We start from the raw sequence: 18,128 nt of genomic DNA on the forward strand, positions 1-18,128 counted from the left end.
TAGACAATCTTTAATAATGATGTCTTTGTCTGAAAGCAACCAGGTTTCTGTGAGAAGGACAAAGTCGGGGTTGTTTTCAGTTAGCCAGTCTTTGATTAGTGTGGATTTATTCCTCATAGATCTGATATTCAGGTAAAAGCCCTGCAGGGACTGGTGGTTGGTGTGATTGGGTGGGGAGTAGTGGGAGTATGCCAGTTTTTTTAGGGTTCTTAGTTTTTTTGGGTGGGGCTTGGTCGGTTTGTAGTGGTGAGGGGGGTTGTTGGGCAAGTGGGCGTGCGGGTGGTCTTGTGTGGTGTGGAGAGTGTATGTAGTGGTTCTGGGTTTTACCGATCGGTGCAGCGTGATGTGGATGGGAATGGGGGATGCATTGGAGTTGTCTGCGTTGCAGAGCCTGGAAGAGAGCAAGAGGAGTATAAGTAGAGCTACGCATTGTTGTGTATTTGGCTTGGCCATTGTGAGGGGCTCGTCCCAGCTGTGGTTGGAGACGTTGGGGAGTTTCCTGCGATTGAGGTCAGGATTAGTGCAAGGGGGGAAAAACGGAAGTTGGGGTTTCTAGATTGGTGGGTCAAAGGGCGGTTTAGTAGATTCCTGTAAGATGTCCTGAAGGTTAAGCAATGTAACAAGGATAAACTATGATCTGTATAGGTCCGGCAGGGTTATACACTAGAGTTTTATGTAACAGTAAAACTTATCCGGATTGGGGTATCAGGGTTATATCCACGGGACCCGGAGTCGGTGCTGTTGGATCTGTCTCGTGGGAAGGAGTTCCTTTTAGGGTTGAGACGGTTGTGTCTTTGTCGGAGTGCTGGGGCTGTGACTGTAGTGGCGATCTGTGGTTGTCTCTGTGGTCTGGGCAGGCTCTGTGGTCGGTGGGCTGGTATCGGAGGCTGCCTGTGCGGGTGTCTCCCGCAGGTGCTTCGCGGTTGGGTTCCTGCTGGTTCGGGAGGGGTGTCCGGCTGAGCAGGGTCGATTCTTGGCGGTATGTGGTCCACCGAGCTGCGTCGGGAGAGGGGCGGAGCAGTGCTTTCACGCTCCTCACGACTCGGGCCGGGGGTCTCCTCTGTGGCTTTGGCGGTACCTGCTGGTTCCCGTCGTTCTCTCCGGCGCGATGCCCAACAGGTTTGCTTGAATTTTTCAGATCACCGCAGCCTCCCGTAAGAGCGAGAGAGAGCAACGTGAAAAGAAGAGAGAGGAGATGGCAGCCCAGTTGTTAGTAGGCTGGGTGTTGCTGGGATCCGGGTGAGGGGATCGGGCTCGCCAGGTACAGGAGTCGTTCGCAGTCGCTTTGCAAAGGCGCGTGCTAAGGCACACGCGCCTTAGACGTGCGCCTTCGACGGCACGCCGAACGGCTGCACGCCGTTAGCGCGGCGGCTTTGAGGCGTCGGGTTCGGGAGGGGGGCGGAGCGGGGCTCACACGCTCCTCTCCTGCTGGTGCCCGGCTGAAGAAGGCCGCTCTCCGGGGGCGCGGCGGCTTTGAGGCGTCGGGTTCGGGAGGGGGGCGGAGCGGGGCTCACACGCTCCTCTCTTGCTGGTGCCCGGCTGAAGAAGGCCGCTCTCCGGGGGCGCGGCGGCTTTGAGGCGTCGGGTTCGGGAGGGGGGCGGAGCGGGGCTCACACGCTCCTCTCCTGCTGGTGCCCGGCTGAAGAAGGCCGCTCTCCGGGGGCGCGGCAGCTTTGAGGCGTCGGGTTCGGGAGGGGGGCGGAGCGGGGCTCACACGCTCCTCTCCTGCTGGTGCCCGGCTGAAGAAGGCCGCTCTCCGGGGGCGCGGCGGCTTTGAGGCGTCGGGTTCGGGAGGGGGGCGGAGCGGGGCTCACACGCTCCTCTCCTGCTGGTGCCCGGCTGAAGAAGGCCGCTCTCCGGGGGCGCGGCGGCTTTGAGGCGTCGGGTTCGGGAGGGGGGCGGAGCGGGGCTCACACGCTCCTCTCCTGCTGGTGCCCTGGCTGAAGAAGGCCGCTCTCCGGGGGCGCGGCGGCTTTGAGGCGTCGGGTTCGGGAGGGGGGCGGAGCGGGGCTCACACGCTCCTCTCCTGCTGGTGCCCGGCTGAAGAAGGCCGCTCTCCGGGGGCGCGGCGGCTTTGAGGCGTCGGGTTCGGGAGGGGGGCGGAGCGGGGCTCACACGCTCCTCTCCTGCTGGTGCCCGGCTGAAGAAGGCCGCTCTCCGGGGGCGCGGCGGCTTTGAGGCGTCGGGTTCGGGAGGGGGGCGGAGCGGGGCTCACACGCTCCTCTCCTGCTGGTGCCCGGCTGAAGAAGGCCGCTCTCCGGGGGCGCGGCGGCTTTGAGGCGTCGGGTTCGGGAGGGGGGCGGAGCGGGGCTCACACGCTCCTCTCCTGCTGGTGCCCGGCTGAAGAAGGCCGCTCTCCGGGGGCGCGGCGGCTTTGAGGCGTCGGGTTCGGGAGGGGGGCGGAGCGGGGCTCACACGCTCCTCTCCTGCTGGTGCCCGGCTGAAGAAGGCCGCTCTCCGGGGGCGCGGCGGCTTTGAGGGGCTTGACTCCGACTATGTTTCTAGGAGCGTTGATGCAGCGGCCACGTGTCAGAATCAGGCGTGCGCTTGGGTCTCCGGCGATGGCGGGAGAGCTGCAGCGTTCCGGTAGTTTATTTCCAGCTGACTTTGGTCAGGGTATGCCGGGGCTTCTCTCCTTTCCGGTTCAGACAAGTTGTATGTGTTTCACCAGCTTTGGGACAAGCTTGGGCAGCTTTATATGTCTATGTCTGTGTTCCTGCTGTACTCCCTTGAAGGAAGCTGCTTGTTTAATTGGACTCTGGGGTTAGCACTCAAGGGGTTTACCAGAGAGACTCTGACCTGTGCTAGATCACCCAGTCTCGGTTTGTCTCTGGACTGGGGCGACATACGGCAACTCACGGCATGGTGAGATCAGCAGTAAGATACTGCCCTGTATTTCACACAGGTATCTCTGTACAAGAGCCATGTATTTCTCATTGTCTCTTTGGGGTCCCTGCAGATTGAGCCTTTGTCTGTTGGTAACTGTCCTTATTTGGGCCTCTGTGCTGAGCTGTATGTGTCTAGTAGTGGCACAGGATATATATGCCTAAAGGTAGTGCAAACAGTTTCCAAGTTCGGGCTGTCTCTATGGGCATAATGACACTGCGCATCTTTCTGCGGCCAGGACTCTCTTTCTCTATTTCTGAGGGGGCCTGGACTTCAGATTTCCATGCTTATCACGTTGGTTTCTCCTGTCACCATTTTCTCATGGCACATGCTAGACGGGTACCCCCGACCAGACAGGAAGGGCTGTACAGCTCCTTTTCACCAGGAGCCAGTTACCTATTCTATCAAACCCGCAGAGGATCACGCACTATGTGGCTGTTAGCCTCATCCCTGAAACTCTCATTAGTGATGTGAGCTTTGTCTGATACCTGTAAGGATGCTGTTGTTTTCCACAGGGCGGTAGATGCAACATCTTGATTGAGTCTAGTACGTATTCACTTTAAAGGACATACGTATTTCGCTCATGTTGCATGGGGTTAGTACTGTTTTCACGGTTCCGGTATATTCCTCTTTACATTGTGAAACTTGATTTTTCCTAGGAGAATCTTCTTGCAGATCCTACAGTCTCATCCTGCCATTCCCTGACCTTCTGCACTTCATTCTGAGGGATCTTGGCTTCTTCCAATGATTCTTCAGGCTTTCTCATGAGGGAGAAGACGCTATAATGTCAGGTCAGGGGGCTGTGAAGATTTTTCAGGATGCTTGCATCTTTGCATCCTCCTCAGGCTTCCAGTTCTTTCTTGGAATCTCTATGTTTTGTGTTTCCCTTTTCAGTGTTACTGGTCCTCAGGACAGTTCTTGTAGTTCTTCGGGAACTAAGGGACGTTGTTCCACTTACTGCATGGTGCCCGAGACGGGGCCATTGGGCAGGCTGGATCCCATTCTGCTGAATTAGTTTCTCGGGGTTACACATTTCTGCAGACAACCTGGGAGTATATTTACATTTTCTCTGTGGACTCCGAATCGGCACTTGGTTTGCCTGCCTCTCTTGGAGCGGCGCTTTCAGTTTTGGCACATGCCATTTCGTCTACCCAAGGCTTCACGAACGTTTTAGATGGTGTGGGCGGTGGTACCGTTTTGGCGCTACTAGGCGATTCATCTAATTTGTTCTTGACTGCCTGCTTGATTCGGACGACTTCCAGTCGGGCCATTTGACTGACACGAAAAGGGTGATATCTTTTCCTCAGTTCTTTACACGTGCATCTTCAAATTTGCACAGCGCTCTTTTCTCCTGTACTATTTATAGGTATATCGGGGTGATGTTTTTATTCATATAGGAGAGACATGTGTTTCTTTCCGGAGACTTGGGCGTGGGGTCCCGGTCTCAGATTGGTATTCTTCTTCGCTTACCATGACCAAGAGTATGGGATTCTGTACAGTTTCTGGGATCCATATTGCTGACTCCACTGGGGACTTCAGCTTGCTTTCCCCTTCTTACGCTACAGCAGTCGCTTTTGTTCCGGTGGTTCCCGGTATCTCAGGGCTCCAATTATTTGGTATGCTCCTCCTGCATCGCTCTGTATGATTTGGTGGCACAGCGCGATTTCTCTTTTCAAGGCATGCCTCGGTCTTTGCTGGACTATCTCATGATCACCGACCATCCCGGGCTCCAGGAGTCTGGCTTCCATCCTCAGCTCCAGGAGTCTGGTCTTCAGAGGCGACTCATTACTTGTTCATTCTTCTGCTCTTGAGCAGGGTCAGGCTACCTTTCTGGAGCTTCAGATCATTCTTCCGGATTGCCGCTGAGGGTCCTTTTGGTCAGTATTAGGATGGGGGTAATTTTCTACAGCTTGGGCAGTAGGTGTTGTACTCATTGGCAGGTGAAGTTGTTCTGCTTCAATGGGTGGACTCTCATCTTCGTCTTCTGTTGGCAGATCCTTTTATGGATCAGGATAAGAGTTTGGATAGACTTTCTCTCCGCAGAATCTGAGCATGGCCCACTTCTTGTATGTTACAGTGTACAGCGCTGTGTACGCTCTGGAAAGTGTGCATGTTAGTAATAGTGTGATCTTCTGCATCCTGGATATTGAGATTTGTGGCTCAGGCATTCTAGCTCTTTTTATGGACGTGAGATCTCCTTGACCTAGTCCTCATGGCCTCATCTCTCAATTCTAAGCTTCCTAGCTTCTTTGGCGGGCCAAGGGAGTGGGAGTTAGAGGGGGTAGCTGCATGGCTCCTTTCTCGCTTCTGCCTTCTCTTTTTCAGTGTTTTCCGCTGGCTGATGATGGCTTGGATTTGCCATCTCGAGCTCGCTTTCCGGGCACAGTATTTGTAGAATCTCTGGATTGGCGGCGCCATCCTTACTTTGCAGATTTGATGAGTCTTTCGACAGCCGGACTAAGAAGTTTCCTGGTATCTCCGGCTTTGCTCGCCTAGGGACCGATCAACATGGATATTTGTACTACTTTAGTATTTCGACCTAGTTTTTTGAAAAATCTTGGCTGACGTGTAAGGATTATGCGAAGCAGGTTGTTTCTTCTCTTATCCAGGTGCTACGGACGTCTTCTCCTGTGGCTTCTGCTTCCTTTTGGAGGTTTTTCCTTTCTTGGGTGCTTCTTAACGTTTGAACCACTCCAGAGTTCCTTTTTGGCACAGGTGTATTGCCGAGGGCTTAGCGTTCAATTCCCTTCAGCTTCTAGTGCCATTCTTGGCTGGTTACAAGGGTTAGGTATATTGCTCTTCGCTTACTTCTCAGCTTCATGTTGTTCAGTTCCTAAACAGAGTGCGGTATATTCATGCGCCTCTTAGAAAGCCCGGTTTGGAGTACAATCTTCACGTACTTCTTCTCAGTTTACCGAAGGCTTCTTGTTCTTTGTTTTTTGGGACTCTAAAGGGCTGTGCCGTTGAACATGGGGTTTCTTTTGGCCATGGCTTCAGCTCTGCAGTTTTCTATGTTGCAGGCTTTGTTCAACGGGGATTCCTGTTTCTGATTTCCGAAATATGGGGTATCAGTTCAGATGGTACCACTATTTCTTTCTAGGGGGGTGTCATCCTTTCTTTTATGTCATGCTTGCTTTTCCTTCCTTCTTCCTGGGAGGAGAAATTGGGAGCAGTGCTTTTATTCACTGCATTTTTTGATACGTACGTAGCGTTCTCCGTGAGCTCGGTTTCTAACGACTTTTAGTTGTTTATATCTCCTTTTTGTATTCTTCATGTATTCTTCGATGGGTCCAGGAGGACATTCTTTATGCTTGCTTGCTGGCAGGGAAGCGGTTGGCGAAAGAACTTCATGACCATTCCGCTGGAGCGATGGCTACTTCTTGGGCTCGGCCCAGAGGATTTTTCCTTGGAGGAGATTGGTCTCGCTGCTAATTAGTCTTCCGAGAGTGCTTTCTCTCCACATTGCTGCTTGGATGTGGGGGCGCATGCGGTAGGGGCGTTTTGTGCTTCGGTTGTTGCGGAGGTGGCGTTTGCTTCCCACCCAGATTGAGGATTGCTTTGCTACATCCCATTGGTCTCTGGATTCATCTGCTGCTGTTGCTAGGGAAGGAAAAATTATGTTCTTACCTGTTAATTTTCTTTCCCTTAGACGCAGCAGATGAATCCAGAGCCCCACCCTTTCTGGATATTGTCTCTTGGATTTTTCTTTTGCAACTTTCGCAGTTTGTTATTATGGCAGGTTGTTTTCTGTATTATTACATTTTGAGATTTGTTATGGGAAAGAAGTTTTTTACATGCTATGCCTATTGATGGTTACAGATGCTTGAGCAAGGAGCTATACTGAATAAACAAGAGGAGTGCCAGCCAATAAGACCACCTGTTAATCAGTTTCTCTATCTCCGCCTGCTGGTAGATGTGAGCTATCCCATTGGTCTCTGGATTCATCTGCTGCGTCTAAGGGAAAGAAAATTAACAGGTAAGAACATAATTTTTCCTTCCCTTCCCTCATGGTAATGATCCTTCCTGACCCTTACACCACCAGGTTCCTAGCTCTGATATCTTCATTCAACATTCAGCTGTGCTCCATCATCCCTACACACCAGAGTGGCCTTGTCCTCTCCTCCAATTGCTCGATCGATAATCTCTCTACCTCAGTTCTTTCCCTCTCTGACCATCACCTGATAACCTTCACAACTCATCACCCTCCCCCTCTCACACGGCCAATTTCCACCAAGATGTTTAGGAATCTTCAGGCTATTGACCTGTACGCATTCTCTACCATTATATTGCCCCTCCTCTCGAACACTATGCTATGCCATTCTGTCGGTGAAGTTGTCTCTTCCTGCTGATCCAGTGCAAGCAGTGGCTTCTTCCATGTCTCTCTCAATAGCAGAATATAGTTTTTTTTCCACCAGGAACTTGTACAAACCTTTTTTTAAACCAGCTACATTAATCGCTCTTACCACATTCTCTGGCAATGCGTTCCAGAGCTTAACTATTCTCTGAGTGAAAAAATATTTCCTCCTATTGGTTTTAAAAGTATTTCCCTATAACTTTGAGTGACCCCATGTCTTTATAATTTTTGATGGAATAAAAAATCGATCCACTTGTACCCATTCTACAATACTCAGGATTTTGTAGACTTACAGTGCAAAAAGAACATGAGTCTTGACCAGTGAGTTTTTGCAGAAGGGATCATCTACAGCTTTTCAGATCTGCCTTCTTGTGTCGGTAGGCAGTCTCCATCTCCTTGGTTTTTCCTTTTGCAAGCGAGTTAAGAAGGTGTCTTTTTTTCTGCTCTGCAATTGATTTATTATTTTCATGTTTTAATCCGAAGTGCAAGGCTTTCCGGTGTCCCAGAGGTTCCTATAAATAGCTCTGCCTGGGAGAAGATACAGCTTCTAGTTCAGAGGGCTATAGCTAGGGCGGCATCCCTTTTGCAGAACACCTACCTAGTCAGCCTGCGCATAGCTCGGGGTGTGTCCTCTTAGAGCTCAGCTTGCCCCTGATTTATCAGGCACTTGAGCACAGGCTGAGTGGCCCCGTGTTTGTCTAGAGCAGTGGTTCCCAACTCTGTCCTGGACGACCACCAGCCAGTCATGATCAAAACATTCAAAATACTGAAGGGAATAGACTTAGCAGATAAATACAGATTGTTCACCCTCTCCAAGGTAGGGAGAATGAGAGGGCACTCTCTAAAGTTGAAAGGGGATAGATTCCGTACAAACGTAAGGAAGTTCTTCTTCACCCAGAGAGTGGTAGAAAACTGGAATGCTCTTCCGGAGTCTGTTATAGGGGAAAACACCCTCCAGGGATTCAAGACAAAGTTGGAACGTACGCAGATGAGGCTGGACTCATTTAGAGCACTGGTCTTTGACCTGGGGGTCGCCGTATGAGCGGACTGCTGGGCACGATGGACAACTGGTCTGACCCAGCAGCGGCAATTCTTATGTTCGTATGCCAGGTTTTCTGAATAGCCCTAATGAATATCATGAGGCAAATTTGCATACCTGTCACCTCCCTTATATGCAAATCTCTATCATGCATATTCATGAAGGCTATCCAGAAATCCTGACTGGCTGGTGGTCCTCCAGGACAGGGTTGGGAACCACTGGTCTAGAGGGCTGGTGCCGGCTGCGTCCTTCCCACTTGAAGACACATGAGGCACTAGTGGGGTCGAGGGTTTCAGGCTCTCAGAGTCTGTCTTAAAGGCAGCCCGAAGAGACAAGACTCTGGAGGATCTTATGTACTTGTCTGAGGCAAGAATCTTCTCCTTTGTCCTGCTGCAGTTTGACATGATGCAAGCACAGCACCAGGCAGTTCTGTTAGTATAGCCTCTTAGTGTCTATGAGAGACTTTGTGGTGATTCCAAAATGATAGTTTTGAGGGTCTCTGAGGATTCCTATAGGGTCCTCTACCTCCAAAAACCCCTTCCCTGAATTTTTTGAACTTCTATTCAGCTCTCCTGGGCTGTTTTGTGGTGCCAAAATGCTGCAGCGGTGGCCATCTTAGATTTTCCGATTTTAATTTAAAAGCTTCTATCTACCTCAAAACACTCTGACTTTAATAACAGTTGATTTATAAGGGCTCCCCAGGCCTTTCTACTCCTGTATCATGCCAGTTTTGTGCTGGATGGCCGGCTGAGGAGCGACCATGTGAGTTGGGGAGGAATGCTGGGCTTAGCCCCCTCTAGTCCCTCCAGGGTCTTATAGTCATAGGAAGCTCGAAATTGGGGCAAGAGTCCATTCTAAGGCTCTCAAATTGTGGCTTGGCGTCATCAGCAAAACGCAAATGCATAGATGCCTCTGAACCCATGAGGAGACAGCAGATGTTCCTGCAGAGATCCTCAAGAGATCCTGTTTGACTCTGAATTTGTGAGTTTAATGTTTGAAGCTTATTTGAAATAAAAAGGGTCATCTGCACAACCTTGGAAGTATGCCAGTGGCTGTCCAGTGGCGGGGGGGGGGGGTCTACAGGAGGTCCATCATGAAAAGGTATTCCACAGGAACTAGAGGTCCAGTTGGAAAAGGATTGGAATGACTGTGGGTCAGGATCAATTCCTTTACTCCCAAAAAGTGAGTTTTCAGTTTTAGAGGACTCTGGGTCACAAGTGGGCGCTACCAGCCAAGAGTTTGTGGCAGCCCTGGACCAGAGACAGGACCAAATGGTGTACAGACTGTTTAAACCAGCAGACTTTATGGACGTCATTACAGTATCTCTGAAGGAGTTAAATTTGGTACCACCACAGGCTTCCAAGGCTCAAATTTCTCTTATGAACAGTTCTAAGACAAATCCACATTTTTTTCATCACATCCAGAGATCACTATACCTCTAGGTGTACTTTCGGGGGTTTATTATGTAGCAGATGCTCTATATTACATGTTCAGGGTCATGAGCAAAGTGTCTTATTCTATCTCCACCTGCAGAATGCTCTAGATCAGACAATGGACAGGAGATTCTGCCTCTAAAGCTACTTTCAGCAGCTTCCTTTCAAGGGTCAAATGCTCTTTGGCAATGTGTTGGACATGGCAAATTGGCATCCTAAGTCATTGCCAGACAGTAGACCTTGTGCCCCAGGGGGATCCAGTCATAATTCCTTTCTTGGCTACAGACGGTCTTACCAGGCATCGGCAGGCACTTATGCTCAGAGATCATTTTGCAGATCCAGACAGATTCTGGAGTTCCAGAAGAACTGAAATGTCAAGTTTCCGCTCAACTTCCACTCCTAAAAAGTTCCAATGATGCTAGACCAGAGCCTGAGCTACCCCGAATAGGAGACGCGGATATGACAGATAAAAGAGATGACAGTCGAAGAAATGGTGCTAAGTAGATGGGTAGGAATAGGATCAGAGGAGCAAATTGTTGGTTTGAAGGAGAAAAGAAACAAGACTAAGAAGGTTATAATGCCTCGGTATCGCTCCATCTGTAACCTCATTTTGAGTATTGCGTTGTATGCCTGGAACAGACTACCTGAGTCAGTATGTCAAGCCCCATCCCTGGCAGTATTCAAGTTCAGACTAAAAACCCACTTTTTCAAGGTTGCTTTTAACTTGTAACCCCTTCACCCTATAGCACCCACTGTATCCTCCTTGTGACCCAGGAAAAGTCACCTGGCACTCCATTGCCCCAGGTACAAAAGCTTAAATTGTGAGCCCGCTAGGAACAAGAGATAATATGTACATATAATATGTACAGCACTACTTATGCCTAGTAGCGCTATAGAAATGATTAATAGTAAGTAGTACTACTAGTAAAAATGACTTGACACGGGAACAAATTTGTCCCCGCAGGATCTCAGTGTCCCTGTCCTGTCCCCGTGAGTTCTGTCCCTGCCCCATTCCTGTAAGCTCTGCCGTAACTGCACAGGCCTCAAACACTTATGATTTTAAAGTGTTTGAGCTTGTGCAGATGAGGACAGAGCTTGTATTAAGGGGTAGGGACAGGGTCAGAGCTTGCAGGGACGGGACAAGAGTATTGAGATCCCACAGGGAAGAATTGTCTGCATGTCATTCTCTAGGTCCCCAAAACAGATATGAAAAACCTTACAGTAGAGTGTTCTTAATTCATAACATGGGAAAGAGCCTTAGAAGAACTTATGGAAATTATTTGGGAAATCCAATGAGAGAAATGAAGATGGGCAGCAGTATACACCAAGAAATTGAGGTCACTTTTGGGGATGGGGGAGGGGGACAATATGCACATGGTTTAAGCAGGCAAGAAAGGCCTTCGCCAATATTCAGCACCATTTAACGGAGCAGTGCTTCTGAATATAGGCTCTGGCCCCTGCATTACTATCTGGTTAATTGCAGGGGTGGTCCATGGGTGGAGCTGGCACTTAAGCCTGTTAGCAACAATATTTAGTCCATTAATAAGTACAGTAAGGCCCGGATTCTCTTTATGGCACCGATATTGGCGGCCACTGATTGCGTATCAATCACACGACAGCGTTATATAGGGAATCGCACCTCTGGGAAAGATAGGCGCCTGAAACGTAGGCCAGGGTTTTCTAGGCCTACATTTCCAGCCCCTATCTTTATCATGAATTATGCCTACAAAGGCACTTTAGGCCACCTAGCACCACTTCTGGCATTAGCCATGCCCACAGTGGCGTTAGGAAACCTAAAGTGCCTACAGAGGCACGATTCTGGTGCCGATTTTTAGGCGCCTTAAAACTCAGTTAAAAACGTTTTTAAACACCTGTTTTGGTTTTTTTTTTTTTTAACTGAGCTTGGGTGCCTACTGCACCTAAAAAATTGGCGCCAATTAGAGAATTGAGGCCTAAGTACATAAAGTTAGGACAGCCAAAAAAGCTGTTCTAACTTTATCTACCAAGCAAACCTGGCACCAGCCTGAATATTATCTGGTGCTGGCTTAACTTCAAGGTAACTGCACCGACCCAGATATTTAATGCCGGAGCCCAGACTTGGCCTAGCGTTCAATATCCAGGCTTAATTCATCTCCTGTCTGTCAGCGACTTGAAAACCACTGACTGCCCCAGGCTGAATATTGGTCCCTTGGTTTTCTTACTGATAAATTTTGTCTAGTGCCTTTTGGAGATAGCAGCTCTTTGAGGTGAGGCATAGGGGCCATTTGACCTATAAAAAGACATATTTTTAGAATGTTTCTTGGTGCTGTTAAATCAGAGTTGAGGGTTTGTGTGTCTCCTTTTTCCATTTTCTTTTCCTCTCTCTCACATCCTTTTTTCTCTCTGAGTGTTTCAGATAAGTTCTCCTCTGGAGCAGTCTGCCATGTCACCAGTTTTTATCCCTGTCTCTGATTCTTGGCAGATGATTGCTAAAGTGGCCTATCTAGCCTGCCTCCTATTTCTTCTTTGAAGACCAAAAAAGTTATTTCACTGGTGTTCTGAGCTGAGACGCCCAATGCTTGGTTTCCATCTTCTCACCATTAAGACATTAGACCTTAGTTCTAGAGTTTTTGTTTTTGTTTGAAATGGAGTATATTGGGAAAGATCAGAACATTTTGGTGACTCTTGGGTTTTCCAGTTCTAAATTTTTCTTGAATCCTGCCCCTCTAGACCATTAGGAAGTATGGGAGGGATTTCCCTTATGTCAGTAGCAGCGCACAGCTTGGGGAAGTGTTGCCCTTTAAGCAGCCAGCTGTTCACCATTTATGCTGTTACATTACATATGTACAGTCTGAACTTTAAGGGCAGCCTTTCCCAAGGCTCCTTGCTGTGCACTGTTAACTGTATACCACTATTTGGTCCTTTATCTCAGGAAGGTCCACAGTGGTGTGAGGTTGCTAGATTTATAAAGCAGAACATTTTGGTTCTTTCAGGGGTAGAGGAGAGTGTCCTTTTTTTCCTCCTGGGAAGGGCTGCTGTATCAGAGTGTACACAAGTGCTTTAAATTAAGAGCTGTTTGGGAATGTGCTGAATATACGTAGATGGCTGCTGTGATTTTTGGAAGGTTGTATTAGGAATGAGGGAGGTTTAGGACAGCCTCAGGGAAAGGAGGGAGGGAAAAGGCTTACAGCTTTATTTGCCATCCCAGGTAGGGCACTTCTCTCTTGCTTAACAGTGGGAAAAGGTTTTTCATAAGCTTCAGTGCTTGGGGAAAAAAGTGAACAGGTTTATTGTGACTGTACCTGTAGACTGCTGACTGCCAGCTGCTGGCTGGCCAGCCACAGCTCAGGGAAAGGCAATGGGGGGGAGAGGTATTAGTTTTTAGGGGGAACAGTGAACATGCGTAGCTAAAGCCATCGCTGTTTCCCTTCCCCCCTCCCCCGTAGGGTTCACCACGGCAGCATACCTCCGCGCCCATGCAGTGAAGCACCACGGGCTGTCTGCCCCTCGTCCGGACCACTTCCTGTGCAGGCTGTGTGGAGTCCACTGCAAGACCCCGGCCCAGCTGAGCGGCCACATGCAGACACACTGCGGCAGCGAGGTCAGGACCCCCAGCGCCGTTCCGGGAGGGGCCCCTGAGGCTGCACCGCTCAGGTGAAGCTCGACAAGGCAAGCCCCCCCTCCCCTTCCCCGTTCCTCTTTCTTTCTTTTCTCCCATTCATCCAGGGCTGTTTATAGGAGGCAGATGGGCAGAGGGACAAAGAAAGGGCGATGGAGAAGGGCAGAAATGAAGCCTGTCTATAGTCTTATATGTGTGTGTGAGTGCACCACTGTGCTCCACAGTTATATTTCCCATTCCTCCTTTTCCCACAAGATTAAGGAGCAGGTTGGAGATGGGCAGAGAGAGAATCGGGCAATATAAAATCCATAATACTCTTTCTGAGGCCATTCATGTGCTGATTTTCTTGGCACTACCTCTCCTTTGTTCCACCCAAGTGGCCACTGTATATGCTAACAGTGGCTAGCAAATTCAAGGCTCATGAATTTCTGCATAAGAGGTACTGTGTGATTGGGGGGGAGGGGGTGGCAAGCAGGGAGTACCCACGTGTGCAGAATAAAAGTTTAGGGAATGTAAAGCCCCAGAAAAAGAATTTAGAAAGCTTTATACAAGAAAATATTACTGTGTTTTAAATCCATAATTCTTATTGTACTGCTCTTTGAGGTGATTTCTCACTGCTGCAAAGACAGACATGTAGATTTTGTGGAAGGGGTGGTGAGAGGAGGCAGTGGAGGCCACTTCAGGGTCCGAAATTGTGATTAGCATGTTTGACTTAAGAAATTGTCAAATATTCTTTTATATTGCTGCGGAAGGCTAGAGGGGTTTTGTGTGATGATGTATGGGTTCTGCATGGTGGAGAGGGGATGTATGTAGATTGCAGAGGTTGCTATATGGCAGCTGAACGAAGGGGGAGGAAATTTTAGAATGCGAGAAACTGTATCTAAGAGATTTACAGTGGGAAAAAAATTCTGAGAGAAAGACAGAACTATAGGGCAAAAGGTAGGAGAAGGGATGTAGACAGTGGAGTAGTAAGTGGGGGTGGGAGATATGGACCGCCCTGGGCGCCATCTTGATAGGGGCGCCAGAACCTCTTCTCCTCTCTGCCCTCCCCCTTCACTCCTTCTACCCCTCACCCACTGCACTCCTTCACTTCCCCCCTTACCTCTAGCTCTTCACTGGTACGAGAAGCAGCTCCAACCTGCTGCCTGCGCTGACCTCGGCTCCCTCTGACATCATTTCCTGGTCTCGTAACTAGGAAGTGATGTCGGAGGGAGAGCTGAGGCCGGCGCAGGCAGCAAGTTGGAGAAGCTGCTTACGCCATGGAAGTTAAATTAGCATGGGGGAAGGGAAGGGGTGTGCACAAAGGGGGGCGGGGCCACCTCCCACCCTCACTATGCCACTGAATGTGGATATGGGGGATAGAGTACAGCAGACTGTTAATGCTGTACTGAGGGAGAGGGTGCTATATAGGGCCTGTTTAGGGTACAGAGCGGCCTGTATAGAATTGTTGCTATTGATTCTGTTGCATGAAAAACTGGTTGCTGCTTGGTGGGGCTGTATGAGGAAATATTTATTTGTATAAGAATCATAGACAAATGGGGGCAGTGATGGTAGGTTTCATCTATTTACTCATTTTCTTTTTCTGTCTTCCAGGCACCGGTGAACTGTGTCCCCTGGCAGCTCCCGCTACCTCTGTGGCCGTGACGGTGGTCCCCATGGAAGGGGCCCCTGTGGTCACGCAGCCCCTCCCACTACCCTCGCAGCCTTGGTGATGACATACCACACATCACTAGGAAGTGGAGAAAAAAGAGGAGGGGGAAAGAAATCATTCAAATCTCATCTACGTTTGGTGCCCAATTCATGACTGCCATGAGGAATCAAACTGAGGGGAGACAGGAGAGACATTTCGATATTTTGGCAAGGGAAACGAGTGTGGAACCTCCCCTCCTCCAAATGAAAAGCATAAAGAAAACTAAAGCAACAAAAGTTATTTAAAATTGAAAAAAAAAAAGTAAAATTCAGAAGAGAGGAAAAAAGACACAATTTTCCTGAATAGTTTTGCAGTTTCTGGACCTTTTCTCTCTGACAGTGCCTGCTGCTTACAGAAGTCCCCGCCATCATCCTCCCACCCTATCTTCTCTGGTGTGGTCATAGCACCAGGGGGAGGAAGGGAAGAACAAGGGAGGGAGAAGGCAGGAGTGGGTTGCTGTATATTTAGTAAGCAGGATGACAATTGTATTTTTGGTGAAAAATACTGTGCAGAGAGCCAGGGGCCTAACCTGCCCCTTAGAACAGTGTTTCTTGAAGCGGCCTACCAATGGAATTTTTTTTGGCCACTGCAGATGAAGGAATTAGCTAATGTTAACTGAGTATTTTAGGAAAAATTGTCAGTGCAGCCACCAGCAAGAGCTGATGACCATGCTCTGAGGTCACTGAAAAATTTGTTGTGTGATCCTCTGTAGAAATTGTATGATGGTATATATTAAGGAGGGGAGGCTTTAGCAACCATTGTATGCTACAGGAATGTTCAGCCCTTCTGCAGAGTCCCTTGCTCCTGTGATATGATTGCTGTGTTGCAAGAGCCCCTGCGCTTTTACCCCGTCCCTGCTGTTATTTCATGATAGGTGTGTAAACACTACTTCATAGAGCTACATTGGTAAAGCTACATGTATGAGCTTCAGAATTAGTATAGCTGCAGAAGAGAAGTCTCCAGGGCAGACAATGGGAATGACTTCAGAGTACTACCAGCAGGTGGCACTCTCATCATACTAATGGAGCATTGACAATACAGAGAATGGACAAGTCTCTTTGGTATCAGCAGGAGGTGCTCTTATTGAGCTCATGGGTCACAGACAGCGCAGTGGGAGAAGAGTTCCCATTGATTTAGAATGGAGAGAATTGGAAACAAATATCCCTAGTACCATCAGGAGCTACAATCATCAGGCAGGACTGGGGAGAAAACTGACTGCAGAGGATGGCAATGTTTTCCTGGTACTGGCAGGAGGAGGTGCCATCGGGCAGGAGTGAGGAGAGCACTGACTGCAGAGGATAGCAGTGTCTTCCTGGTACCAGCAGGAGGTGCTTTCACCAGGCTCTGAGTTTGTTTTAGTCCTCATATCTTGATAGTTCCAAAAGCTTCCCTTCCTTTAAAAAAGAAAAAGAAAAAAAAATTCTCAGATGTTTTGTCTGATATGTTATTTTTCCTTTAGACGTTTTTAAACCCTTTTTGTCTCCTGCTTTTAAGTTTTGACATTTTTATTGTATTTTTTCTCTGTAAATGTAATGAAAAATGATTAGTCTGAAACTTTCCTCTTGATGCCCCTCAGTCCTGTATAAAACAAAACAAAATCCTTTTATTGTACAAAATATACATTTCATCCAGGTCCTGTAGTTTGCATGAGTATTAATACAAAGCAGAAAAGAAAAAAAAAGAAAAGCAAAGAATGTTGTTTTGGTATCTGTAATAAGAGGATAACTTTCCTCTGTCCTTCTATCTGCCTCTTTTCTCTTTCTCTTTCTTTCTTGTTTCTCTCTACTGAAGCTGTGTGACCCTCATGTCAGATTTTAGTAAAACTTTTAAATGCAAACTTTATCTCTCTGGTTTTCATTAGTTTCTGGGTAAGGAGAACTGCCAGCAGATGTGATTAATTTGCATATCTGTCTTAACCAATAGTAGCCCGGCAGCTGTGTCTCTGTGTATGATATCACAGCAGTGAAGCAGGCTCTTCAATAATGATGTAACCAGACAGTTCCTTCCAGCACTACCAACAGCTTAAGTTGGTGGTCAGAGAGCAGTTTTAACAAACAGGAGGGGAGGGTCTAGAGAGGAAAGAGCAACTCAGCCATTACCAGTAATGCATCTCCGGCTGCTCATGAATCAGAGATTCAGATTCACTGAAACTCCCTAGTTATAGGAGTGCTTTGTTCTTTCCCTGTACCACTGCAGATGTTATGAGGTATTTCTGCCATCTGTTGTGCTTCTGTTCCAGGAGTTGCATTATGCCTGAAAATAGTTATGATGCAATAATACAATAAAAATGATAACCGGTATGACTGCAGTCTTCCAGATGTGGGTATCCTCCTACTGCATTGTAATGCCAAATGTGGCTTTCATACCTTTTCAGTTGTTAAATTCACATGTGCCTGTCATTGCAGCAGATACTCCAGATATCCCTGTGTTGCAATTCCAGATGTGGTTATTGTAAACGATGCTGCCACTCTTGGCGCGCACTAGAGAGTTAATATCCAGCCTTTACCTCTGCAGCCAGTAGCTTGCTTGGTGTTAAATAATTAATGAGACAGGGAGAAATCTATTTGCATTATGTACCAGCTGGAGGGAGAAGCCATACTTGGGATTGTGGATTAGTCTAAATCAGGGGTGTCCAATGTCGGTCCTCGAGGGCCGCAGTCCAGTCGGATTTTCAGTATTTCCCCAATGAATATACATGAGGTCTATTTGCATGCACTGCTTTCATTGTATGCTAATAGATCTCATGCATATTCATTGGGGAAATCCTGAAAACCCGACTGGATTGCGGCCCTCGAGGACCGACATTGGACACCCCTGGTCTAAATGAAGAACAAATCTTTAGTTTTCACTATGACATCCTTGGACAGGAGAAAAAGCAGTATGCAGTCTTGGTCTCTGTGGTATAAACACACACCATTTCCCTTATTGCTTCCTGTCTTGATGTTTCAGGGGCAAGATTGATGTTTGCCAGCAAAGTGATATATCCGTATGCATCTCAGGACTGGAATAGTGGGAGCTGCTACAGAGCAGAGTGTGTGGGTCTTGATACTGGAACAGCAAGGCATGCACGAGGAGTAAAGAGATGCATTGGCAGAAATGTATCTCTGGCTTTCAGTACTGAATTGGTA

General features: G+C 48.3%; 1 protein-coding gene across 5 annotated transcripts in view; it reads left to right on the forward strand.

Annotated features, from left to right (window-relative positions):
• The window catches only part of MAZ (MYC associated zinc finger protein), an 89,822-nt gene extending 72,522 nt beyond the window's left edge, over positions 1–17,300 (forward strand). For 2 of the 5 annotated variants that reach the window (XM_033946398.1, XM_033946399.1), the window contains 2 exons: positions 13,138–13,345; positions 14,904–17,300. In XM_033946398.1, the coding sequence (XP_033802289.1) occupies positions 13,138–13,345; positions 14,904–14,913 (218 nt within the window). In that variant the 3' untranslated portion in view covers positions 14,914–17,300. Of the gene's footprint in view, positions 1–13,137; positions 13,361–14,903 lie in introns of all 5 variants that reach the window. The other 3 variants (XM_033946400.1, XM_033946401.1, XM_033946402.1) reach the window with 3 other exon arrangements.
• Positions 17,301–18,128: the final 828 nt, after the last annotated feature.

This window comes from Geotrypetes seraphini, chromosome 5, assembly GCF_902459505.1.
Source record: "Geotrypetes seraphini chromosome 5, aGeoSer1.1, whole genome shotgun sequence".
Taxonomy (NCBI): Eukaryota; Metazoa; Chordata; class Amphibia; order Gymnophiona; family Dermophiidae; genus Geotrypetes; species Geotrypetes seraphini.